Genomic DNA, 25,363 nt, shown 5'->3' with positions numbered 1-25,363 from the left:
AAACAGGCTTCTAAGCCCCTTCTCTCTCTGTTCTCTGTCTCTGTCTGTCTCTCTGTCTGTCTGTGTCTCTCTCTCTTCCTTCTCTCTCTCTCTCTCCCTCTCTCTCTTCCTCTCCCTCTTCCTCTCCCTCTCCCTCTCCGTCTTTGTCCCCCTTCCACAGGAGTCCCCCCAACACGGGCACTTGTCCATTCAACTACTTCATTCCCCCAGACTTTTCTCTCTTCTTTTGTGGTGACTCAGCTGGCTCAGACATGGCCCATCTCCCTAGAGATCTGCATATGGGCTTTGAGCAGCTCTTGGGGCCAGACTTCACATGGCCCCTTCTTCCTTTGTCTTTTCTGTCCACAAGTTCTCCTTTGTCACAAACCCCCTTTCTTAGGAATTGTCCAAGAAGGCATCCACCCCAAAGGCCCTGCTCACCTGAAGGCATTGTTTTGGCCCTTTGGGAGCACCCTTGCTCAGCTTTACCAGAAATTGTGAGGAAATTCTGAAAAAGGAGGACATCTTTTTGGTCTTAGAATCAGATGAAATAGGAGGTCTTGTCCAACTCTAAAATTCTGTGATCTTGTAAGGACTGCAAAGTTTATTGATTTTAGTGATTTAAGAGTTTGATGGCTAGAATAATATCAGGTGAATGATGTCACATTTCAAAAGCCACATTTCAAGGGGTCAAAGGGTAAGTGGGAGGTAATAACGTGGTGGCTTTGAAGTGACCTGTGTCTGGTTTGAACAGTGTCACGCTGGATACAGTTCTGGTGTGTGCTAGCCTGGAACTGTGGAAAGCACATTGGTCCGGGGATGACCGTTGCTGAACAAAACTGGGTTGTTTCTTGCTACTAATTATCTGTGTGACTTTTGAGGGAGAGATTTTACTTCTGAGATCTTGATTTCTTACCCATATGTCTGTAGATTTTCCTTGCCAACCCTATCTTCAAAGATATGTTATAAAGAATATGTGATGAAAAGTATCATTTTGATAATAAATCCACCATTACAAATTTAAGAAAAAACAGCATCCAAGTATAAAATTGAAACTATATATTATAAAGATAGTTTTAGGAATAAAGGGCTAGATACAAAGAAGGGAAAATATTAAATCCTGTTTCTATTATTGAAATTCAGTCTGAAAAACACTTATGAGGAGGTGTCCATTATATTTAATCAGATCTGGGTTGGAGTCAGTGATTTCCTTTTTGCGAATAGATTGATCATTGAACTGCTCTGAGTCTCCCTGATATTTTTCATAGATTTAGAAAGGAAGGGACTTCAGAAGTCATCTTGTCAACTCTTGTCCTTTGTAGTTGACAAAATGGAGTCTCAGAGGTTTCACTGTAAATTGTAATTACAACAGTTGACTTGTAAGCAGTGCTTTGGGGTTCCCACAAAGTTTATATATATATCTGTTTGATCAGGACAACACTGTGATGGGAGTGTTGTTATTGTCCCTGTCACACAGTTGGCCGCACAGCTGGTCAGTGTCCACATCTTCCTGTGGGCAAGTCCGGAGCTCCCTCCACTAAAACTTATAGACAGAGACCCCCAATACCCCCCTAGTGACTCCACTTATACGTGCTTTTCAAATAGAATGTCCACAGGTTTGGTGCATCATGTTAAAAATAGTAAAACTAGAAGGTTCAGGCTGGTTTTGTGACTCCCAGGGTCGTGGAAAGGGAAGGCTTTCCAAATCCTAGAGGCTTGAGAAGAGGAGTGACTGCTGGGGTCCTTGGGCTTGCCCCAGTGGTTCTAACTCAGAGAGGCCCTGAAGTGGCCATGTGGAGCTGCCCCGTGGATAAGCAGAGAAGGGAGGTCATTCGTTCTCAATTACAATGTGGCTAGCCTGAGTCAGGGAAGTTTCTTGTGGGATTACGGTGCTAGCATCTTTAGAGGAATGAGAATGAGAATGAGATATTTTCCCATGGATACCTTGGAATCATCCCAAAGCTATTCTTCCATCTGTGGCCTTAGCTCAGAAAAGCCCTTTACAAAAAACATGGGTATCAGGCCTGGAGAGGCTTCCAAAGTCAGCTCCACTTGGGTCCTTTTTCCAAGGGTCTTGGTTAGCAAACAGCCCCAGGGCTACACTGGAACATTTCCACTGCTACATGCCGGATGCATTGTTGTTGTAAGTCGTGCTGGAGGAGAAAATTTACCTGCTGAGGTTTCATTTGTTGATCATTGTAGGAAGTTTGAGGAACAAGCCTGAATCATTGAGTTACTACTTGCAGATCTGTTTGGGGTGATGTTTTGGGGATGTTAACTTTTTTAAAAATACACATTGCTTTATGAATCATGTTGGGAGAGAAAAATCAGAATAAAAGGGGAAAACCATGGGAGAGAAAGAAAAAAAAAAAACAACCAAAAAAGCAGGGAATGCAGCATGTGTTGATTTACATTCATTCTCCTGAGTTCTTTTCCTGGATGCATTTTCTTTCTGGCCAAAGTCTGTGGAGAGTGCTTTGAATCACCGAACCGCTGAGAAGAACCAAGTCTTTCCTAGTTGATCATTGCAGTCTTGCGGTTACTGTGTACAATGTATTCTTGGTTCTTCTCGCTTTGCTCAGCATCAGTTCATGAAAATCTTCCCAGGCCTTTCTAACACCAGCTTGGCCACCATTTTTTATAGAACAATAATGTTCCATTACCTTCATACACCACAACTTGTTTAGCCATTCCCCGTTGATGGGCAACCCCTCTTTTTCCAAATCTTTGCCACCACCAAAAACTGCTTCAAACATTTTCCCTCCTTTATGATTTCCTTGGGATACGGACCCCATAATGGCACTGCTGGGTCAAAGGGCATGCAGAGTTTTGTAGCCAGATTGCTCTCCAGAATGGCTGGATGTTTGGGGTGATGCTGACAGAAGCTCGTGACACATTTTGGACAGAACTTTGGTGAAGTGGAGAGGCAGAGGGCGAGAATAACCTGGGGGTGGGTCCTGCTCTGTGAGCTCGGGATCTCCTTGGTGTGATGATCCCAAAAGAGGAGCAGCTTCCCCGGCTCACCACGTCTCAGCCGCCTGAGCCCTTTTATACAGGCAGGGGCTGGGGCAGCCGACTAAGTAGCCAAGGGCTCCTGTTTGTTTGTGGTCTTTCTCTCTGTCCATCTGCTCTTTACATGTTGTTCTTATTCTGTAGGCTTTATTTGGTCATCATATCTGCCTAGCTAGCGTTCTAGATTCTGTCAGGGTAGGTTTTGTTACGTAGTTGAGGAAAGGGTTGAAAGGGAGGCCCTTTGAGCCCAAGTCACATAAAGGGTATGAGGCAGACCCAGAAGCCAGGGCTTCCTGCTTTGCTCCTGCAGCACGCTGCTTCCTTTACTTTAAGAAAGCACACAGAGGAAAGTTAAAATTTACAACAAAACCCATGAATCCTGGGACAGAGAAGATTTTCTGTGATGCCTGTGTCCAAGTTCCTTGGAGATGAAGGGGCATAAAGCTAAGAGCACTTGAATCCTCTGACAATTGAAGATCAATCCAAAATGAATAAAAGCTTATTTGAAATTCTGATGGTGGCCAAAAGGGAAATGTGATTTGATTTACAGAAGTAAGACTTTTTGGGGAGCAGATCTCTGATTCAGGAGAGCATATTGTCCCAGCTTCGTATTCTGGAGATTTTCTGAGACTCTGTGATCTTCTGGTGAACAGAGATGTGGCTGGAGCAGGGGTGGCTAACAGACACAGAAGGGGTGAACGCTAATCTGTATCGGGGTCGCTGTGGGCCACATCGTGCCCTAATCTTAAGATTTCCCGATGACATTTTAATCAGGTTGGGGCTGCCCTGGGGAGAGTTATGGCTGGGCGCATGGCAGGCTCTTGGGGACAGCATTTTATTTGAAAGAGACCTGGCTGTGGAGGTGCTGTACAGAGAGGGGGGGCAGGGAGATCTTAGAAGCGTGGGGCCCAGGATGAGGGTGGGAGGGGATGGAAGGGCCTCTGCCCTGGCCCGACCACCGCTTGGGTATCCTGGGGCATTCTGGAAGGACTAAGAGAGACTCTGCAGACAAGAGGTTCCAGGCTGGTGCAGGGGACCCAGGAGTGGGGCTCCTTGGAGGCAGAAGTGCCTGGACAAGCCTGTCCCCATCCTTGTTTGCTGTGAAGCCCTGAGCAAGTCCCTTGTGCTAAAGTAGAGTGGTAGAAACACCTCCCCTGTAGGGTTGCTGTGAGATTCAGCTGCGAGTCTGCAGACCTTATGGAACTCTGTGCTGCTGTTTAATTAACAAGTTAACAAGCATTTATTAAGTACCTCCTATGTGCCAGGGACACAGGTGTTTGGGATACTTACAGGCTGGATACAAAACAACCTGATTTTCTGGGGGTGCTACCACCTGAGAAAAGCAGGAAGATCCTCCCGAAGGAGGTGGCCCCCAAGTGAGCCTTGTATGGAAGCAGGAGATAGGGGGAGAGGGCTATGGCTCGGGAAGGGGAGTGTTAGGGATGTGCAGCAGGAAAGACCATGGGCAGGGAACCTCGGAGAGAGGAGCTTTGGCGGCTGGGAACGAAGTGGGGGCCCTGCCAGCCTTTGGACTCGAATGCCTTGTCATGTATTGATAATACAGTTATTGCAGGGGGGAGTCTGGGAAGGCTCCTGTATCTCTTCATTGTCTCCCAAAGTTGAACCTGAGAGATCTCGGCAATTTCTGCCCTGGTAGCTTCTCATCAGGGCCCAGCCAAATCCAATAGCTGATCGTGGTGGCGGCGGCGGTGGGCATGGCTCTGGGACCTCGGGGTCCTGGCACCCCAAGCTAGGCATTCATGTGGGAGACCCTGAAATTCAGCCTGGGCCGGATGCGGGCTCCCCACCCTGGAAGATCACCCTGCCTTGGATACCTCCTAGAATTGCCCTTTCAGGGCCATCCCCAGGCCCGCCATGTCTTCATGACTCTCCAGCCTTCCCCCCGGACCTGGACTCTCTTTTCCACACTCCCAGGAGGATGCCTTCTCTCCCTTCTGCTGCTTTTTCTTTTATGGGTTGTCTTCCCAAATTAGAAGGTAAGCTTCCTGAGAGCAGGGACTGATTTCTGCTTGTATTTATATTTACGATTCTAGTCCAGAGACTGGCTTATAATTAGAGTTTTATAAATGTTTAACTTATTGAACTAGTCTCAAATCAAAAAAAAATTAAGGAATGGCCTTGGATAAGAATTTGGGCTCCACTGGAGTAATTGCTCATGACTAAAGGAATCTGACGCTAGGAAGAATCCATTTCCCATTTCTCGTCCACCTTTTCCTCCTCTGTCAGATTCGGGATGATCCTTCTGCTATCTCTCCTCCAGCTCTGAATCTGTGATCCTACATCTAGAGCAGTGTTGTAATTTCTCGGGTTTTTTCCTATTTCTGGACCAGAGGAAGGCACAAACCTGTGTCCAATGTAGAGTACTTTACATCTCTGACGCATAGTAGGCACCACGTGCTGATCCATTTTATGAACGTCATTTTCAACTTAGATCTGTTTGCTTTTGTCAAAGTATGTTACAGAGTGGGTGGGACCTGTTATTTTTTAGGCATGGGGAGCTCTCCATGGGAAATTCTGTCCAGACTCAGCTCTACTTTACTAAGAGAATTATTTGCAGTTTTAAGAGGCTCACATTGACTTAGTGTGTGTCAGAGACTTGAGACCAGCCTTTCTGACTCTACGACTGCCCCTCTCCGTACTGCTCCATCCTGCTCATTCCCTTCCTGTTTCATTGTCAAGCACCACTAGGTAAAAAGAGCCTTTTCTAAACACTTTGCCCAGCGACCCAGACTTTAAACTTACGTCTTCAAGTTTATTGGGCTCAGAAATCATACTTATGAGCCAAAGACTTTTCTTGAACTTGAAAGAAGTCCCATAAGCAATGATTGTTGCTGGCTTTCCCCCGTTTCTGAACATTAGCGACTGGATTTTTATCAATGCCATGAAATGTTCATAAAATGGCAATAACTTTAGGCAGAATCCCAGGCATATCCTTGGAATCTATGGCCAGAAGAGGAAGAATCCTTAATTAGATATGAGTATTTTTCATCCTCTGTCCCCAGTCTTTTATTTTTTTTTAAACTCCTGCATATTTCTGATCTTTTTTTTCAATGATTACTTTTTCTTTTCTCTCTCTCTCTCTTTTTTTTTAACAAATAAGTTGTAATTATAATAGATCAGACTAAAGTGTAAAATAGAAAAGCATTATAAAAATGGTAGAATCTGATTTTTATTTTGTTTGATTTTAAATACTTGATGGTTTTCTAAATAGCTCTTACTACCCACATTTCTATTTCATTGATCTCATCAAAGTTATTTTTTAAATTTTAGATTATGTATATATGTTGTACTACGTGCATGTTTAATTAAATTTTAAAGGAAGTAATAAATAAAGTTTTAAAAACATTATTGAGGATCTTCTACCTGGCATGTTAACATTTTAGGAAATTGAATTTCATCCACTGAAGGGGTCCTTTTTTTTTTTTTTTAAACGAATCACAATTGAGGTGATCACAGCCAGTTGGTTTCCAATATTCTTTTTTTCCTGTTCAGCCTTCTTTCAGTTAAGAGCATGATTTCTGTTGTTAATTGGGCTTCAGCGGTTAGTCTTAATTCAAATCTTGCCTCATATGCTCATGAAAGTTGATTGATTTTTCTAATGGAATTTGGTTTAACTTGGAAGATGCTGCTGAATCAGTTAATGACTATTTCCGAGGCGGGCAGGCTATTGTCGTAGGCTCCTTGAGTTGTGAACACTTCAAAACAGTTCCAGGAAGTACAGATCTGTTGTCCAAATGACACAGGCCTCAGTAGAACCGTTTGTTTAGGATGACTTCAGCCGACTGTTTGCACACACTAATTATATCAGTTATAATCTACTGGTTTATGACAGGCATTGCAGGAGAAATATTCTCAGTTACAGAAACAGTGATCCTGTGAGGGAAACCGTATCTGAAGGGTCGACATGTGAAGGACTCGTGCCTTGTTCTGTCTGGCCCTGGACGACTGAACCAGGAGCAGTAATTTGAGAAAGAATCCCCAGATGAAGAGAAAAACAAGGGGCTCTCTCTCCATTTTGGGTCTTCAAGCAAAGGCCAGAGGTCAATGGCCGAGGAGGCTGTAGGGAAGGGTTCTGGTTTGGGGGATGCGTCTCCCCTGGCGGTGGGCCCCTCTGGGTGCAGATTTTGGCTGGCTGCTGCTCCTCCAGAGGTTTTGGTGAGCAGGGACAGTGGAGGGGCGGCTTTTTCCTATGGCTGCAAGTGGTAGCGAGGGCGAAGCTGCCACGAGGCCCGATTGCATTCTTCCTTGTCAATTAAGGGTGTGTTCTTTGTCCTTTCTGCAGGTACTGAAAGCCTCCTCTCGAGAGAAATACCCTTTATTTACTTTTGTCAAGGGTCATGCCAGAGACTATGATTTCACATGCACTCCAACCAATGAGGACGACCTTTTCTCAGAAGATGAAAAGAAAAGATTGAAAAGATTTAGCACAGAAGAGTTTGTCTTGCTCTGAGGACATTTTGCATCAGAGCATTTGTAGTCACTCAGAACATTTCTTTGAAAATAAAGAAAAAAAAATAAGAGAGACCTACAACATAGAAACTGATCTATTTTTGTAAATATTTTAGGGATTTTTTTTTAAACGCTCTTTCACAAAAGAGCATTTGAAAATATACATTTTTAAAGATGTATATATTTCAGAAAGCGACCGATTGAAAGAATCTTTGTTGCTGATGAACGTCTGGCAGTCCTGGCTAATATTGCGGAGTGGCTGGTGGATGATCTGTGTGTGTGTGTTTTCCAAATGAATCCCCCACAGTCCAATAGATCTGGGACCCGTTTACTGTGAGCGGCCCGGGGGTTTGGTTTTGCCCATCTGTGATCCTGGAGCCCGAGGCTGCTACACGCCATCTGAGATTTAGACTCGTCTCGCTGATGGACGAGACTGGACAATTAACCCCTGATGTCTCCTAGCCTTCCCCTCCACATGTTAATGCAGCCAAAGGATCCATCCAGGTGTTTCTTGTTCAGTCTGAATAGCAATTACTCACTGTAACGGGTGCAATTATAGCGGCAGAATTGTGAGTTAAGATACTACTTAGCAGTATGATTTCATAATGGCCACTCCTTCAGCTTAACATGAAGCCTTCTTATGAGAGGTGACTGAAATATTGGCTTTCTCCCCATTTTTTAAGAGCGATGTTATTAATATTAACTGCGCCCAATCAAGCCAGATAAAGTCAATTATTACGTGGGAACGATGTTTGTTTCCTGCCTCAGCCATGTCATTTTATTAAGACTCTGCTTGTGCTGCTGTAGCATTACAATTTAGGCTGAAAACCTGGAGGGGAGAAGCCAGTAAATATCCTTGTTTGGGAGCTGTCCGTCCTCTGGTCTCTCGGCTGTGACTGTAAATCAGTGTGCATTTGTGTGGGTGTTCAGTCATCGAGGTTATCTACCAGGTAAATCTTCTTTAAGTAGTAGTATGCTTTCACTAAGAGCAAATCTGTGATTTAAAAGTACCAGTGCTATTACGGAGCCAGGATTGTAAAACAAATGTGTTAATAAAGATGTGAGACCATTAAATGCCTTTGCTTTGGTTTTAATGTTGGGATTATTTTAGTCTTTTCATTTGAGAGAATCATTTCTCAAATGAATCCTGTTGATTTGTAATAAAGGCAAATAGTATTATTGCTCTACAAGCAAAATATTAACTTTTTATGGAGCTTCCATGGCTCAGTGGAAAAGCTGGTGTGTTTGTGTGTCCCCTGAAGTCGTTTGATCTCTAATCACAAAAGTGGCTTGTTGGTCTACAAAAGCCGGAACACCGACTGTGTGGGGCGGAGTGCTTTGTAGTAATAAGACCGATGCAACATTTTGGAGTGAAGGCGGTCTGATGCAATAAAGAAAACATCCCAATATCCCAGATCGTTCCTTTGGCCGACAGAAAATTAAGCCAAAGAACCGCAGAATTTCGGAGCCAAGAGGGACTTCAGTAGCCATCTCGTTTAACCCCAGAAAGGAGTCCTGACCACAACAATCCAGTGTTGTCCAACCAGTTTTGGAAGGTCCCCACCTCGCCTTGAAACTGCTCGTTCTTCTCTGGGGAGGTCTTTAAGCAAAGGCTTGATGACCATTTGTCAGGTGTGATATGTTGGGGATTGAGTTGGACTAAATGGGAGCTTTCCCACTCTTAAAAATGCTACAATTCCACTTTAGAATGCTCCGATCGTTAGAAATCTCTTCCTGAGATGTAGCTTAAATTGAGCTTTTTGAACTTCTTCCCATTTGTCCTCATTCTGTTTGCCCTCTGACACCAAAGGGAATAAGATTTATTCCTGTTCCACATCAGGGCCTTTCAAGTACTCAAAGGCAACCATAGCACATCAAGCCCGAGCCTTCTCTTTTTCAGGCCCAACAGCCACATTTCCTTCAATGTTCTCCTTTGGAATGGACCCAAAGCCCTTTGCAAGTCTGGTTGCCCCTTCTGGACACTCTCCACTTATCAGAGCCCTCCTAATGTCTAGTACCCAGAGTTGAGCTGATTCCTACAAGTTCTTGCATTTTGAGATCAGAAACAATGTGTGCTCAATTTTCACAGCGGGACATCCACCGCAAGCCTCTATTGCTTTTCTGTTATGTCATGGCTGCCCTGGTCACATCCTCAGCAATAAACTCATCAAACAAGTATGTCCCTGGGAGCTCTGGGGCTGATTTTAAGATCTCTCCATTAAAAAGTGTCTATGACTCTATGTAGAGCGGAAAGAGGATGCAAACATTGCAGTTTATCTAGTATTTCGTTATTGGTTTGTGTGGGGGTACAGGAGCAGGTGACATTATTGTCAGAGCAAAGTTATTTCATTTCCTTCCCTCCCTCCTTCCCTTGTTTCCTTCCTTTCTTACTCCCTCCCCTCCCTCCCCCTTTCTCTCTCTCTCTCTCTCTCTCTCTCTCTCTCTCTCTCTCTCTCTCTCTCTCTCTCTCACATTTCTCTCTCTGTCTCTCTCATTTCTCTCTCTCTCTCTCTCTCTCTCTCTCTCTCTCTCTCTCTCTCTCTTCTCTCTCTCTCTGTCTTTCTCTCTCTCCCCCCCCCAATATTTTCTTCTCTCCTAAAGGCTTCTAAACTTCCTATACCCTATCATGTGAAGATCTCAACATTTTCCTGAGAAAATACGAACCATTCAATGTCAGCTCCCATTTCTTTTCATCTCAAAATCTCTTGACATTAAATATCACTTTCCAGCTGTCTCTAACAAGGAGATGTCTCTTTTTGTGGAGACCAAACCTTCTATATGTTCCAGTCAGACAATAAATAGTAACTACCTACTGTGTGTCGGGAACTGTGCTCAGAGCCACAGATAGAAGTACAAAAAAAGAGACAACCCCTTCCCTTCGAGCTTACAATGTAATGGAAGGGGAAGGAATACAGATAAAAGAAAACTGAAAAGAGAATGGGAAAGGTTTCCCCTCCTCTGGGCCAAAGGAGTACAAGGGTAGGAAAGGAAGAGATGGCTGACTTGGGTGCTCTTTTTAAATGGAGGCTTTAAGAAAAACCCTTTGACACGTTCCAATAAGAGGGCAGAGAGTTCCGAGGGTACTGATAATGGATGAGTACCAAGACTGGTACAATCTTGTAGAGTAATGAGGTTCTCGATAAAATAGAAAACTTCCATGATAGAGAAATCCAGACTAATACAGACAAGTGGAAAATGGAATTGACCCTTAATCCCATCCCTTTCTGTCTCTCTAATTGATTGTAATCTCAATTGGAAAACTGTTTCTCTCTAATCTTTAACCTTTCCCTATTTATTGGCTGCTTTCCCACTGCCTCCAAACACGCTCATCTTCACATCTTTAACAAAAATTCTTCTGTTGGCTCTATCATCCCTTCAAGCTACAGCCTTTATTTCTCTTCCCTTTTTCAGCCGAGCCATTGCCTCTTCTCATTCCTCGAGCCTTTGCAATCCGACTTCTGACCTCATGTGCTGACCCTCTCTCCACAGTTCCTTATGATCTCTCAATTACAAAATCTGATGGCATGTTCAGGCCTCGTCCAGAATTCTGGGCCTGCTGCACTTGACACTTGTCCACCCTCTGGCTGGCAGATATTTCTCTCTGGTCACCACTACCCTGTTGATTCTCCCTTTCTGACTACTCAGTCTCCTTTCATGCCCCCAAATGCTGAGTTTTCCCCAAGGTTTTTCCTGAGATCTCTCCCTCTTCCATTTATTTTTCTTGGTGACCTCATGTGTTCTTAGGCATTCAATTATCACAGCTGAGCCTGTGACTCTCAGAACTATGTGTCTGAGCCATCTACACCCAAAGAGAGGATCGTGGGAGCTGAGTGTGGAACATAGCATACTCACTCTTTCTGTTGTTGTTTGCTTTCATTGTTTTCTTTCCCAGTTTTTTCCCTTCTTAATCCAATTTTTCTTGTGCAGCAAGATAACTATATAAATGTGTATATGTATGTTGAATTTAACATATATTTTAACATATTTAACATATATTGGACTATCTGCCATCTAGGGGAGGGAGTGAAGGGAAGGAGGGGAAAATTTGGAACAGAAGGTTTTGTAGGGGCCAATGCTGAAAAATTACCCATGCATATGCTTTGTAAATAAAAAGCTTTAATTTTAAAAAATCAAAATCAAAAAAAAAGAAAAAAAGAACTATGTGTCTGGCCCTCGACTCTTTCCTGGGCTTCGTTCTTTCATTATTCGTTGTCCATTGGACATTTCAAACTAGATGGCGTGTCAGCGTTTCGAATTCCGAATGTCCAAAGTAGAACTCATCTTTCTCCTCAGATCCTTTTCTCTTCCCAACTTTCCTATTTCTGCGGAAGGTCCAACCATTCCAAGTCTTCCAAGTTTGTGATCTTGGCGTTATTGTTAATTCCCTGTGTTTTCAGTCATTTGCCAGATCTTGCCATTTCTACATGCTCGCCATCTCTAGCATCCAGTCTCTTCTCCACCTACATGGTTGCTACCTTAGTTCTGTCCAGCCGCCTTTTACTGGCCGAGCCAGTTGTTGAATTTCCAGCATGAGCATTTACTTACTCCTTGGAAATCAACAAATATCATAAATTGGGCTTGGTTTATTTTTTGTTTTTTAACTAGACTGAAGAAAATGTGATTAATAACACAGTTTGTCCTGCTTTTCGGAGGGCTGGTTGTGAAATATTTACTAGCATACCCCAATCTAAGCCTTTATCACGATCCCCTAAATTATTGTAAGGACTTGAATAAACCCCATACCTTGTTAGTAGTTATTTCAGACCATTCTCCACACACCAGCACCAAAGTAATTTTCCTTAAGCCCAATCTGATCATCCCAGGTCTTTCATCACCAGACTCCAATGCTTCCCTAGTGGCTTGGGAATCAGACAAGAGCTTGTCTCTTTGTGTCTAGCTTAGCACACAATAGGCAAGTGGACAAACACTTATTCAACACTTATTATATCTGGCACTATATTAAGTACTAGGTTTACAAATACAAGCAGAAAGATAGTCCCTTGACCTCAAGGAGCTTACAATCTAATGGGGGATGTCTGAAGGGAGCTGAAAAGCAGAAGAATGGAGAGGGTGAGGGAAGGGTATTTCCAACATGTGAATTCCAAGATTGCACTGAGCTCCCAGGATAAAGAGACATAGTAGAAAAAAGCCAGCCTGGAGAGAAGCTATTTGTCATTTTTCAGTCATGTATGGCTTTTCCTGACCCTTTCTTCTTCTTTTTTTTATTAAAACTTTTTTTATTTTCAAAACACATGCATAGATCATTTTCAATATTCACCCTTGCAAAATCTCATGCCAAAATTTTTTCCCTTCTTCTCCCTATCTCCTCCCTTAGAGGGCAAGTAATTCAATATAGGTTAAACATGTGCAATTCTTCTATATATATTTCCACAATTATCTTGCTGCACAAGAAAAATCAGATCAAAAAGGAAAAAAATGAGAAAGAAAAAATACAAACAACAAAAAGAGTGAGAATGTTATGTTGTGATAACCTCTCTTGGTGTAGATAGCTCTCTTTATCACAAGACCATTGAAACTGGCATCAGTCATCTCAATGTTGAAGAGAGCCACATCCATCAGAATTGACCATCATATAATCTTGCTGTTGTCATGGACAGTGACCTCCTGGTTCTATTCACTTCATTCAGCATCAGTTCATGTCAGTTTCTCCAAGCCTCTCTGTATTCATCCTGCTGGCCATTTCTTACAGAGCAATAATATTCTAAAGCATTTATATGCCATAATTTACTCAGTCACTCTCAACTAATGGACATCCACTCAGTTTCCAGTTTCTGGACACTACAAAATGGGCTGCTATAAACATTTTTGCACTTGTGGGTCCCTTTCCCCCCGTTAAGATCTCTTTGGGATACAGGCCCAGTAGAAACACTGCTGAATCAAAGGATATGCCCAGTTTGAAAGCTCTTTGGGCATAGTTCCAAATCGCTCTCCAGAATGGTTGCATCAGTTTACAACTCCATCAGCAATGTATTAGTGTCCCACTTTCCCCACATTCCCTCCAACAGTCACTGACCCATTTTTCTTGGCAAAAATACTGGAGTAATTTCCTTCTCCAGTTTATTTTATAGATGAGAAAATTGAGCCAGACAGGATTAACTAACTTGAACTCAGGTCTTCCTAACTCCAGGCCCAGCGCTCTATCTGCTGCACCATCTAGTTGACTTAAACGAACAATAACAATAGATGATGAAGAAAAGACGGAACTCTAATCCTAACTCTTGTTTCTGTTTTTTTTCCCGTCAAGCAAAATGATTTTTGATCTAGAAATGACTAAAACAAAAATAATTAACAGATAGTTTATGCTAAAGATAGGTAGGAGCAGTGTTCAAAGAATACCTAAGTATCTGAACTTGATGAACTTATCAATTACTTGGAATAAAGGCATGGATGGCTTAGTTATCTCATTTGCTGATGACGCTGGGCTGGGGTGGGGCTAACTAGTACTTTGGGTGACAGAGTCAGGATCCAACAATGATCTTGGCAGCAGAGCATTGGACTGAATCTAAGAAGAAGAAATTTAATGTGTCGCATCTGGGTTCAAGAAATTACATTCATCAGTATTATATGAGGGGAGTATGGTTAGACAACAGATAGATATGATGGGAATTTTAGTGCACAACAAGTCTAAGATGCATTTGGGTGCTGTGGCAGTCAGGGACACAAAAGTAATGGCATGACATACTAAGCTAGGTGTAGCATCCAAGATCTAGGAGGTGGTGGGTTGACTAGTCAGACCATAACTGTAGTATTAAACTAGAAGAACTGTAGTTCTAGGGGCCACCCATTTGGGAAGAGCATCCACAGACAATCACAAGTATCATCATTCAGATATTATCATCCACAGACAATCACAAGTATCATCATTCAGGTGTTCCATCCACGGACAATCACAGGTATCATCATTCAGGTGTTATTATCCACAGACAATCACAGGTACCATCATTCAGGTGTTACCATCCACGGACAATCACAGGTACCATTATTCAGGTATTATCATCCACTGATAATCACAGGTACCATCATTCAGGTGTTCCATCCATGGACAATCACAGTCATCATCATTCAGGTGTTATCATCCACGGACAATTACAGGTGATCAGGATGGTGAAGTTTATTCCATACATAGATCAATTAAAGGAACTACCAAGTTTCAGTCCTGAGAATGGAAGAGATGGGGAAAATATGGAAGCCCTTTTATCTGGAGAGAGAGGATTAGGCTTTTCCCACATGGCCCTGGGGGGCAAGCCTAGGAGCAGAGGGAGGATGCGGCAGAGAGGCAAACTCAGTCAAGAAAAACTTCCTAGAACAATGGGAACATTCCCAACATAGAACTGGCCACCTCTGGAGGGTGTGGGCTCCTCTTGGTATACTGGGTTTATGTTTCCGAAGTAAATCTTCTTTGAACAAGCTAGTAAGAAATGACTGGATTCAGCAGTCCTAACATGAAAGTACTTAACATTTAAAAGAGAAGGACATGGTGCGGGGAAACTCCCCTTCACGAATTTCCTCTGCTTCACTCACAATTTATAATCCTAGTTGCCTACAACATTGAGAACTTAAATGACTTGTCCAGAGTCACACAGCTTATATGTGACAGAGGGCAAGTCTTGAACCCAGGTCTCAGCTCTGAGGCCCCCTTTCTAGCCAGTATTTCCTGCTGCCTACATGGGCTATATTTTTTTCTTGTGACTTTTTATATGACTGTCCTTATTGATTCAAAAATGAAAACAGCTAACTTTTAAAAAAAGAAAAGAAAGGCAAGACCCATTAGGGGTACAGAGTGCTAGCCCTGGAGTCAGAAAACTTCATCTTCATGAGTTCAAATCTGGCCTCAGACACTTATTAGTTGTAGGATTCAGGCTAAGTCATGTAACTCCATTTACCTCCATTTCCTTATCTGTCAAATGAGCCAGAGAACTATAGGACAAATCACTCCACTATTTTTGGCCAAAAAAACAAAATCCCAACTGGGGTCGTGAAGAGTTGGGTTCAATCGAAAAGACTGAACAATAATAAAAATTCACACGTTGTATTTGTTTAGAGTCCTTCCAAAAACCTAAGAAACTTTTCTTTCCCATCCAACCCCCGTAAGTATATCGAGTTTGCTTTAGGGGTTTCTCTAAGAGAAGTTTGTCCCCTTGCCAGAGATGGTGAGAGTCCTATTGCTGGGAGGAATTGTAATTGGAGCATCTCCATTCAAATGTTACTTCTGCTATTTACCGATTACCTGTGTGATCTCAGGCAACCTTTCCTGTAAATTAGGAGGGTGAGATCTCATGATCTCTACGGTCTCTTCCATTTCCAAACTTACAATCCTATGATTTTAAGCGATGGCTCTTGAATATAATCGAGTATAACGCTGTCTTTAGGAAATACGAAGCTACATGATAATGGTTCATGCTTGCAGACAACTTCTCTAACGGAGGGCCAAGCAGATGTCGTGAAGGTTGTGATAAAGGCTCACTGTGGCTGCTCGTAGTTTTCCCTTCCTATCACTAGATTTAGAGGTACTGTATATTTTGAGTTTTGATTTTGTTTTGAACTCAGAGATTTTTTTTCTCCTTCAGGTTCTGACAGTGGGTAAACTCAGTAAAACTGATGGATGGTCTCTTTCAGCTAGGAATCAAGGGAAGTCAGAAAGGACAGGAGTCTGAGACAGGTGTGCTGTGAGAAATCACATCAGAAGAATCCTCAGCTTAAGCAACAGTTTTGAGACTCAAGATCTGAGCATTAACATTTCAGAAATGAATTTTTAAAATTCTTAATGGGACTTTTGGATGGTTACGATTTCTGCTCTCCGTTCTTCATGAGATTTGATACTTTAAATTCCCCTTTGTCATGTGTTAACCACCAGCAGGCAACCTGGAGAGTTATCATTTGCTGAGTGACTGAATGAAAAGATCCTTTATAATCTAAGTAATATTCAATTTTTTTCCTGAAGGTATTCATTTTTCTGTCATTACATTTACCAACCCCATTAAATCTGTACTAGTGAAGAGTGAACTTCAGAGGGTTAAAAATTAAGGTCATTTCCTTGTAGGATTTAACATCGTCCAAGGGCAAATGCACTTAAATGTAGATTTGTGTGTGTGTGTGTCTCTCTGTATGTATACACATATATATGTATTTAAATAAAATTATAGTTTCTCCTGCTTTTATTGTTTTAAAACTAAAAGAATAACTTTTATTGGTTCATTTGATTTACCAACCCCATTAAATTTGTAATAGTGAAGAGTGAACTTCAGAGGGTTAAATATTAAGGTCATTTCCTTGTAGGACTTAATTAACATTATCCAAGGGCAAATACACTTAGGGGTGTGTGTGTGTGTGTGTGTGTGTGTATGTACACATACATATGTATTTAAATAAAACTACACTTCAATCCTGCTTTTATTGTTTTAAAATAAAAAGAACAACTTTCATTGGTGCATTTGATTTACCAACCCCATTAAAATTGTACTAGTGAAGAGCGAACTTGAGAGGGTTAAAAATCAAGGTTATTTCCTTGTAGAATTTAACATCATCCAAGGATAAACACGTATTTGCCACTAATTGTGACCAACCATCCCAAGTCCAGCAAAGTCTTCAGAATCCCAGTGACTAAAAATGGTGGTGTCTGCTTGTGGATTTTCTTTTAGGAGTTAAAGAAACACATTTCTGAACATTTTTAGACTCTCGTCCACATAATATACAAAGACAACATCACTGACTGATGGTAGATGTTTCCAAGCAGGGCTCAGGGCTCTGCTGCTTTGTCTGTTTAAGAGTTCTCCTGTGAGCATCTGTCCTGTCCTCGTGGAAAATACTTTGCGGATATTTTCTATCAACTTCTCTGTGTTTATTGTTTTTTCCCAGTAGAACGTAGCTCCTCAAAAGCAAGGATTGTTTCATTTTTACGTTTGTACTTCTAGCACCCAGAATCGCGCCTGGCGCCATAGACACTTTCCTGCTTTTATTTCTTATTTGCCATTCAGAAATGCTGCGGACCTGAGAATGTCATTGTCCTGGTTTATCACGGGTTCGCTGCTGATCATCTGCGTGATGTGCTGTATCTTAAGTGTGAAATAAGTAATAGCTCTTATATTCATCTATAAAGTCTATAAAAACTACACTAACTTTTAAAAAGGAGAAAGGAAGAAAATAACAAAATATCCTATCTAGGAAAGACTTGCAAAAACTGGAGAAAAAAAAGATGAAAGAGGTGAAAATGGAATAGATATGAGGTGAGGGGGAAATTGAGAATAAAAATAATGGAGAAATAGAAGTGGGCTATTCATGATGCCTTATTCAGGCAGTTATTAGGACAGAGAAATGGAAATTACCATCCATGAAAAGAAAAGTACCTTTCTGTCTCCAAGAAATTATAGACAAATAAACATTTATCATTCACCATCATCTCCGGCTTAATACGGACAATCGATGATGATTGCATACTATTGTTCACTTGAGCTGTTAGGCCAAATCTGAGTTTTCTCCTCAGTGTTTCATGGGATCCCAGATTGAAAAGGTGAAATAGCAGATGGGGAGAAATTGGACACAGCCTAATAGTTCTGGAAAACAAATTCCTGTCATATTTTAGTTTGAATCCCAAGTCAGTTTAGAAAGCCTAAGCACTTTTGTGTGGTTTTCATAGTTATTTAAAGACTTTCTCCTAGCCTATAAACTTTGAAAAATATTATATTTAGAGCCAGTATTGCAGATATGTTTCTGAGCTAGCATTTTCCTCTCTTTCCGTTTACAATCCTCTTCAACATTATTGGTGGCAAGCAATGGTCCAAAACATTCACAGCTGCAGTTATAAAATTTCACTTCTTCCCTCACCATGACAGGAAAAATTGGTTAGAAACTGATTATTTGGAAGGGATACGTGGATGTTATCAATCCAGTAGAAAAATTTCCTTTGATACCCCTCACTCCTTATACCTTGAAGAGCTTAGGAGCCAAGTGTCCCCTCAACAAAAGCCAGATTCTGGGCCACAAAATCAGAGTTGATCGTAAAAGAAGAAATTCAACAAAGCCTCATTTCTCAGGCCGACCATTGGAAAGCAGCCCAACCAAATTCACGATCAGAGAATTCATTTTGAGGAGATGTTAAAGGAGAAAAGCTAGCTCACGGTGGAGATCCAATAGAGGGGCCTGATAATTAGAAATATTGCAAAGCTGATATCATCAGTTAGCAGCATCCAAATGCCCACTGGTATATGGCCTCAATGTTGACTGTTACGTAGGTCAGAAAGTGTGAATGAAAAGCCTCTTAGTGCCAGTACTACCAACACTGGGAAGAGAAACTGAGTGGAAGTAAACATTCCCACTTAAATTCTCTATACTGCTTGTTCCAAAAACCATTTTTTCCCCCTGAGGCCCTCCAGATCATTTCCTGTTCCTCACTCCCTCTGAATAGGTAACACTTGATTCCTGCATCCTAAGATTGTGACTACCCTCAGCTTCCCTTGTCCTAGCTTAGGACAAGAAGATCCTTTCTTCTCCTCTTCCATTTCACTTATATTTCACTTTTCAGAAAGATAATATTTACAAGAAGACTTCTCTGAATTGTAGATTTGATTCCTTTAATCTCAATTTTCTAGACTTTCTTCAATTTATTATCATCTTCCCTTTCTTCCTCCTCCCAACAGTATCAGTCTTCAGCTGATTGCCTCTTACTTCTGTGCTTACACATACACTCAAATCTCCCTTAGCCTTAGCTTGTTGCTGTTCCCCCTACTCAACTCCCTTCTAGAAATAGTCTCCACTTATCATATTAGCTTCTTGACTGGCTGGCCTTTTCCACTTGTAGTTCCCACCACATTTAATCCATCCCATCCATTACCAACAAGTTTCATATAATTCCCTTTTGACAAATATTTATAGAACACTTATTATGTTCAAGGCAATATGTACTTTTTTGCTGTATTATATTTTTAATTATTTTGTTAAAATTTTAATATGTATTTTTTGAAGAACAGTCCTGACCATATTTCTCTTCTATTAAAAATCCTTCAGTGGCTCTCTGTTCCTTACCAAATAAAATATTATTTTGACATCAAAGCCCTCTACAGTATCATTCCAGTCTTATTTACATTTACATCCTTGTAATATCCTAACAGACCTGCCATTCTCTATATGACCTCTATATTCTTGCCTCTACATCTTGTTTTTGCTTAGCAGGTGTTTAATAAATGCTTGTTCCCTTTCCCATCCCTTCCTATCACCACTACCTAATGAAATCCTGCTCATCCTTAAAGGTCCAGCTCAAATGCTACTGTCTTCCTAATTCTCTCCTTAAGTTTTCCCTGATTTCACTGTTCCCAAAGCTGGAAGGGATTTCTTCTCATCCGAACTCTTAACTCTTGGTACTTTTTTATATCACTGATCAAAAAGTCTCTTTTATTGGCTTTATCTGTAGTTCCTGCCTCTTCTATTCTACTAGATAATTAGCTTCTTGAGATCAAAAATTGTTAATCAGATATCCTCTAATTCTATATCATGGCTAGCTCTGTGTTGATCAGTTAAAAGATACTTTAAAAAATGTTATATAGATGAGTTATTTTTAATAATAATAATAGCTTTTTATTTTCAAAATATATGCAAAAATAGTTTTCAATATTCACCCTTGAAAAATCTTGTGTTCCAAATTTTTCTCCCTCCCTTCCCTTCATCCCTTCCCCTAGCCAGTAAGTAATCCAATATATATTAAAGATGTACACTTCTTCTACACCTATTTCCACAATTATTGTGCTGCACAAGAAAAATTAGATCAAAAAAGAAAAAAATGAGAAAGAAAACAAAAAACAGACAAACAACAAAAAGGTGAAAATGCTATGTTTTGATCCATATTCGGTCTCCATGGTCTTTTCTCTGAGTGCAGATGGCTCTCTCCATCACAAGTCTATTGGAATTGGTCTGAATCATCTCATTGTCGAAAAGAGCCACGTCCATCAGACTTGATCAATGTGAGTTATTTTTGTTTGTTAAGGAGACTGATAATGAAGAGGAAAAGGTAGGGGAAGTGGAAAAGGAGGAGGGAAGGGAGGAAAAGGAAGAAGAGAAAGATTTTCTACCAAGATGATAAAGGATGCTCCCTATTACCGTACCCTTTGTAAGAGAAAAAAGTAATACAGATAAGGGGAAAGAGAATTTTAGAGTTGAAAAGGCTTTCAATAATAACTGGCTCAATGCATAAATAAAAAAGAATTCTCTCTTTAACAATGTGAAAAGTGGTTATCCAACTTTTGCTTTACACTTTTTTAGGGAAGGGGAACCTATTGTCTACTGAGGCAGTTCGTTCCCCCTTTCATCAGCTCCAATTGTTTTTTATTTTTTCTTTTTTAAATTATAACTTTTTATTGACGGTACATATGCCTGGGTAATTTTTTTATAACATTTTCCCTTGCACTCACTTCTGTTTTGACTTTTCCCTTCCCTCCCTCCACCCCCTCCCCCAGATGGCAAGCAGTCCTATACATGTTAAATATGTCATAGTATATCTTAGATACAATATATGTGTGCAGAACTGAACAGTTCTTTTGTTGCACAGATAGAATTGGATTCAGAAGGTAAAAATAACTTGAAAAGAAAAAGCAAAATGCAAAAAGTTCACATTCATTTCCCAGTGTTCTTTCTTTGGGTATAGCTGATTCTATCCAACATCAGCTCCAATTGTTATGAAGATTCTTTTTCTGTTATGCTTAAGTTTGTCTAATCATTGCTCCTCATTTCTGCCACTGGGGTCAATCACAACAGATCTGATCCCTCTATGTGATGGCCATTCAGATAATTGAAGGCCGCCATCTTGTACCCCTGCCTTTTCTTTCTCAGAGTAGACAAACCCATTTTGCTTCACTCTTTCTTCACAAAACATAAATTTAGGGCCATTCAACACAATGGTAACCTTCTCTGGACATTGCCCAGCTTATAAATGTCCATCTGAAACTACTTTAAAGTACTTAAAGTGTTTATTTGGTTTTATATTTTAAAGATTAAAAAATCCTAAGTTTGAATCTTGGTTTTATTATTTCCTGACTGTGTGACCCTGACACAAATAACTTTTCCTCTCTGAACCAGTTTTCTCATTTGTAAAATGAGGGTGTTGCCTTAGATCAAGAATTAACTTCTGCTTAGTGGAATTATTTTTTCAAAAAGCAATTTTATTAACAGTACTTCAATAGAATTAATTTCCTTCATCATCCTTTGTCTTTTATTCATTTAAATATGTTATTTCTGAGAAAGGGACCATAGGCTTCTCAAGATTGCCAAAGGGCTCCATGACGCAAACATTGTGAAGAACTCACTGGCTTAGCTGGAGAAGAGATGAGAAAGGAATACCTAAGACGGCCATAATCTTCAAGCTTTATTACACCTTGACCTGCTCTCTGCCAGGATTTAGTCTTGTTTGTGGGTGGAGGGCATTCTGTGTACATTTCTAGCTTGGTAGGGCAGCGTTCATTACCCCTGTTCAAGGAGGGAGCTAGTTTTGAATCAAGGAGATCAAGCTTTAATTATGACAGAAAGCTGAACCAGCAAATTATGAATCAACATAAAGTCACATCAACAGAACTCATGGAATACTCTTGTTCTGAATAGAGTCTAGAGGGAGAAGGGCAAAGAATTATTTATCCCTTTCTTTTCAGTCCCCCAACCCTTTTAAACAGCCTGAGGGGCAGCAGCTATTAATTATGGTACTGTCAAGGCTCAGGAGGCAGACTCCTAACTCCATGTCAGTGGGGTGTGCTACAGCAGAATCAATGTCATAATGAGGCACGGGAAGGTCTTAGCCTGCTTGCCCAGAGAATCCTCCCAAAGTGCCTTTGCACAGCTCCCCCAGGAAGGGTCCGAGATGGAACACAATATCCATTTGGACTTGTATGTGTGTTTAAATATGTGTTTTCCTTTAAATGAAAACAACAGACACTCTTAGGACTAGAAGAGTGATATGGCGGAAAAGAGGCTGGGTTTGGAATCAAGAAATCTAGGTTTATTCCCAGTTTTCCCACTTCCTTGCTTGTGTTACAGTGGACAATTCACTTCACCTCAATGAGCCTCAGTTTTGCCATCTGTGGATGGACGGGGATTGGACTCAGTGACTTCTAAGGTCCCTCCCGGTTCTATGATTTTATGAATCTGTCATCTTATCACTATCAACTGTGAGAATCTGATAACCACCCATTGCATGAGGGTCTAGAGAATATTATTTTCTTCAGGTTAAAAATATTGCAGAACTAACATGAATTGGTCTTAAAATTGGTTCTAGGTTATAGATAGAGGCATTCTAATGGCAACTTGTGATCTAGGGCAAATCATGGGGCCTCAGTTTCCCTATTTGTAAAATGTGGAAATAGGGGCAATATAGCATAGTAGATAAGGCCCTGGTTTTGTAAACAGAAAGACCTGGATTTTCTTCCAACCTAAGGCAACTGGGTTTATAGGCAAGTCACTTATTAAGGGGCTTGGATGCAATGGCTTCTAAGGTCTCTTTGAGCTTTAACTGTAGGATCACTTGATAATTATATAAATACCCCACCCTTCCCATGTATGGAAGTTGTCAACATTGTTTACTCTCTGAGCACAATATCCAAACTATTGAAATCATTTTTGTCATCTTAATTCTGACAAGGATTTCTTTTGTGAACTCATTGGACGTGAGTTTTTTTCTTTCTTATGACTGGCCATCTAAAGCACCTGAAATGATGCTCTGGGCAGAAAGCAGTGCAAATATAGGCTGTGTTTTTATTTAAAGACATGATATTTACTGAAGGAATCCTCTTTTCTCATCTTCTTCTCTAGAGCACATTATCCTGCCCTGAGCTAGAGAACCTGATTTCTTTCCAGAAGGACCGACCTTCCTTAGGTTTGGAATCAGAAAAACTTACACCTCCATCTTTTCTCGTTCCAAGCCCGAGGGACCCTTTTGTGCCCCAGAACAGGAAGAAGACTCCATGAATACCAAGCAGATCGAAAACTTTGCAAAACATCGCAAGTTCCCAGCTGCTGATCGGCAGCTCCATTGGCTTGTTCGGTCTGAGTAGTGGCTTGTTTTCATGCTAACACAAATTCTTGTATTAATAGAAGCCTGGCCCGAGCTTCCTTCAGCTGTATGGGAAAAAGTTACTGGTGAGATGGTAAACAGAGGGTAGAAGAATCGGTCCCCTGTCCTCCCTTAAAAAAAAATGGGATGAAGCAATAGCGGAATCATTTTAATTGTAACCCTCTAACACTTGAGATCAGTAAGTACATTTGTGTCCTGTTTTTAGGAAATGGGGCACTGAGGAGAACATAGAGCATTAGAAATGCAAAACATGACTGCATGTTCTCCAGCTTCTGTCAGGGTTCTATGAAAGAGGGCTTGTACTGGGGGGATGCTGGTCTCTGAGGGTATTCTCTGTTCCGTGTGTATTTACAGAGATGTATGAATATTTGATTAATGAGTCACGGTCTCCGGAGAAATTTAATAACTGTACTGCTTTACAAAGCCCGCTCCTTAGCTGTTAACACAGCTACCAGTAGGATTATTGACATTGCAGCCCCCTTGGAATTGAATGTATTTGGGGGAATAAATTCCTCGGTTAAAATGGGATCTGTGAGGGACGTTGTTCAGTTATCTGTTTTGAACTGTTGCAAGTTCAATTTACAGGCTCTGATCTGTAAAGATTTTTCCAGTGGAAACAAGCAGGAATTGGGGGAGCTGAAAAACTGACCTTTTTTGGGGGGGGTTGCTTTTGCTGAGAAGTTAGTCTCAAATGGAGGGTGGGGGTGATATGTGTGGGGGTGGGTGGGGTAGGGCATTTTTGTGGAGTGAGCATTTATGACATAAAGGACTATTTCAGCATGATTGTGTAATCTGTTTTCAAAGCCATTTGGTTGCTCGTTTAAAGAAATAACTACTCGTTTTTAATCTAGTGAAATAAAAATATAAAACAGTCCCATTTTTGTTGTGGGTGGGTTAACGACCACCCCCTCCTTCCCCATCTCTCTTTGAATCCCACATTTGAGATTCATCATTACATCTGACTTAGTACATTTCCAGAAATAATTAGCTGCTAATTTACCCTAAATCTATCTCATTTTTGTATCTAATATCTACGAAGAGATCAATTCTCTCTTAGAAAGTTAGGCAGATATTTTAGTGATGTTACTCCAGTTAAACTGCTTAAGTAACAGGGGGAAATGTCAAAAAAAGATAAATTTAGTACCGGCGCTTTCACTGGAAGCTATAACTGCAGGTTAGAATTATACATGCAATGCAGAATTTCCTGCAACCCTTCTCCTTTGGGCCACGATGCATTACAGCAGACGTATAATGAAGCTGCTATAAAACCTGGGGTAATTAAGGGGGATTTGACAGTAATTGCAACAGTGAATCAACTTAATTATTACCTGCTTCAAAGAGAGCTAACCTGATGTTATAATCTAACCTTTTCTACTTTTAAAATGAGAGATTAAACAAGTATTATATGTAGCATTTAAGAATTAAATCTGTTGAGATAGAATTGGATTAAGATACTTTTTATGTACATTTAATATAGGTGTATACAGCAGCATAGCCATGAGGTGCTGCTGGGATCAGTAATCCATGACGAGGGCTCCGGGAACCGAGCTGGGTCCTCATTTCCCATGCAAGGCAGCTTCTTCCTGAGCCTCCCACAAATGTGCCTGTGGTTTGCCATATTGTTACAATTCCTAGAAGAAAGCTGTGGTCTCCCATTTGGCTCCCAGGCTCCCATCCGGAGGCTGGGATTTCCTAACGCTGAGAGCTCACCATGTTAGCCCTGCCCAGACCCACCGTCTTGCTCCTTGGTCACCTTCATGAATGGCTCTGGAGACAGTTATCTGCTACTGTTGCAGAAAAGGAAGTCCAGGGGCAAGTAGGTGGTGCAGCGGATAGAGC

The 25,363-nt window shown here is 41.1% G+C and overlaps 1 protein-coding gene across 3 annotated transcripts in view; it reads left to right on the top strand.

The window, feature by feature from the left end:
- The window catches only part of ATG4C (autophagy related 4C cysteine peptidase), a 110,463-nt gene that overhangs the window by 61,362 nt on the left and 23,738 nt on the right, over nucleotides 1-25,363 (top strand). Inside the window, exon 12 of one of the 3 annotated variants that reach the window (XM_051999527.1) lies at nucleotides 7,295-8,535. The exons of the other annotated variants lie outside the window; for them this stretch is intronic. Within the exon in view, the coding sequence (XP_051855487.1) occupies nucleotides 7,295-7,462 (168 nt within the window). The 3' untranslated portion in view covers nucleotides 7,463-8,535. Of the gene's footprint in view, nucleotides 1-7,294; nucleotides 8,536-25,363 lie in introns of those variants that run through there. 3 annotated transcript variants of the gene reach the window in all.

Source organism: Antechinus flavipes, chromosome 4, assembly GCF_016432865.1.
Source record: "Antechinus flavipes isolate AdamAnt ecotype Samford, QLD, Australia chromosome 4, AdamAnt_v2, whole genome shotgun sequence".
NCBI lineage: Eukaryota > Metazoa > Chordata > Mammalia > Dasyuromorphia > Dasyuridae > Antechinus > Antechinus flavipes.
Note: the sequence above shows the minus strand (reverse complement) of the source record. Positions and strands in the feature narration are given on the sequence as shown.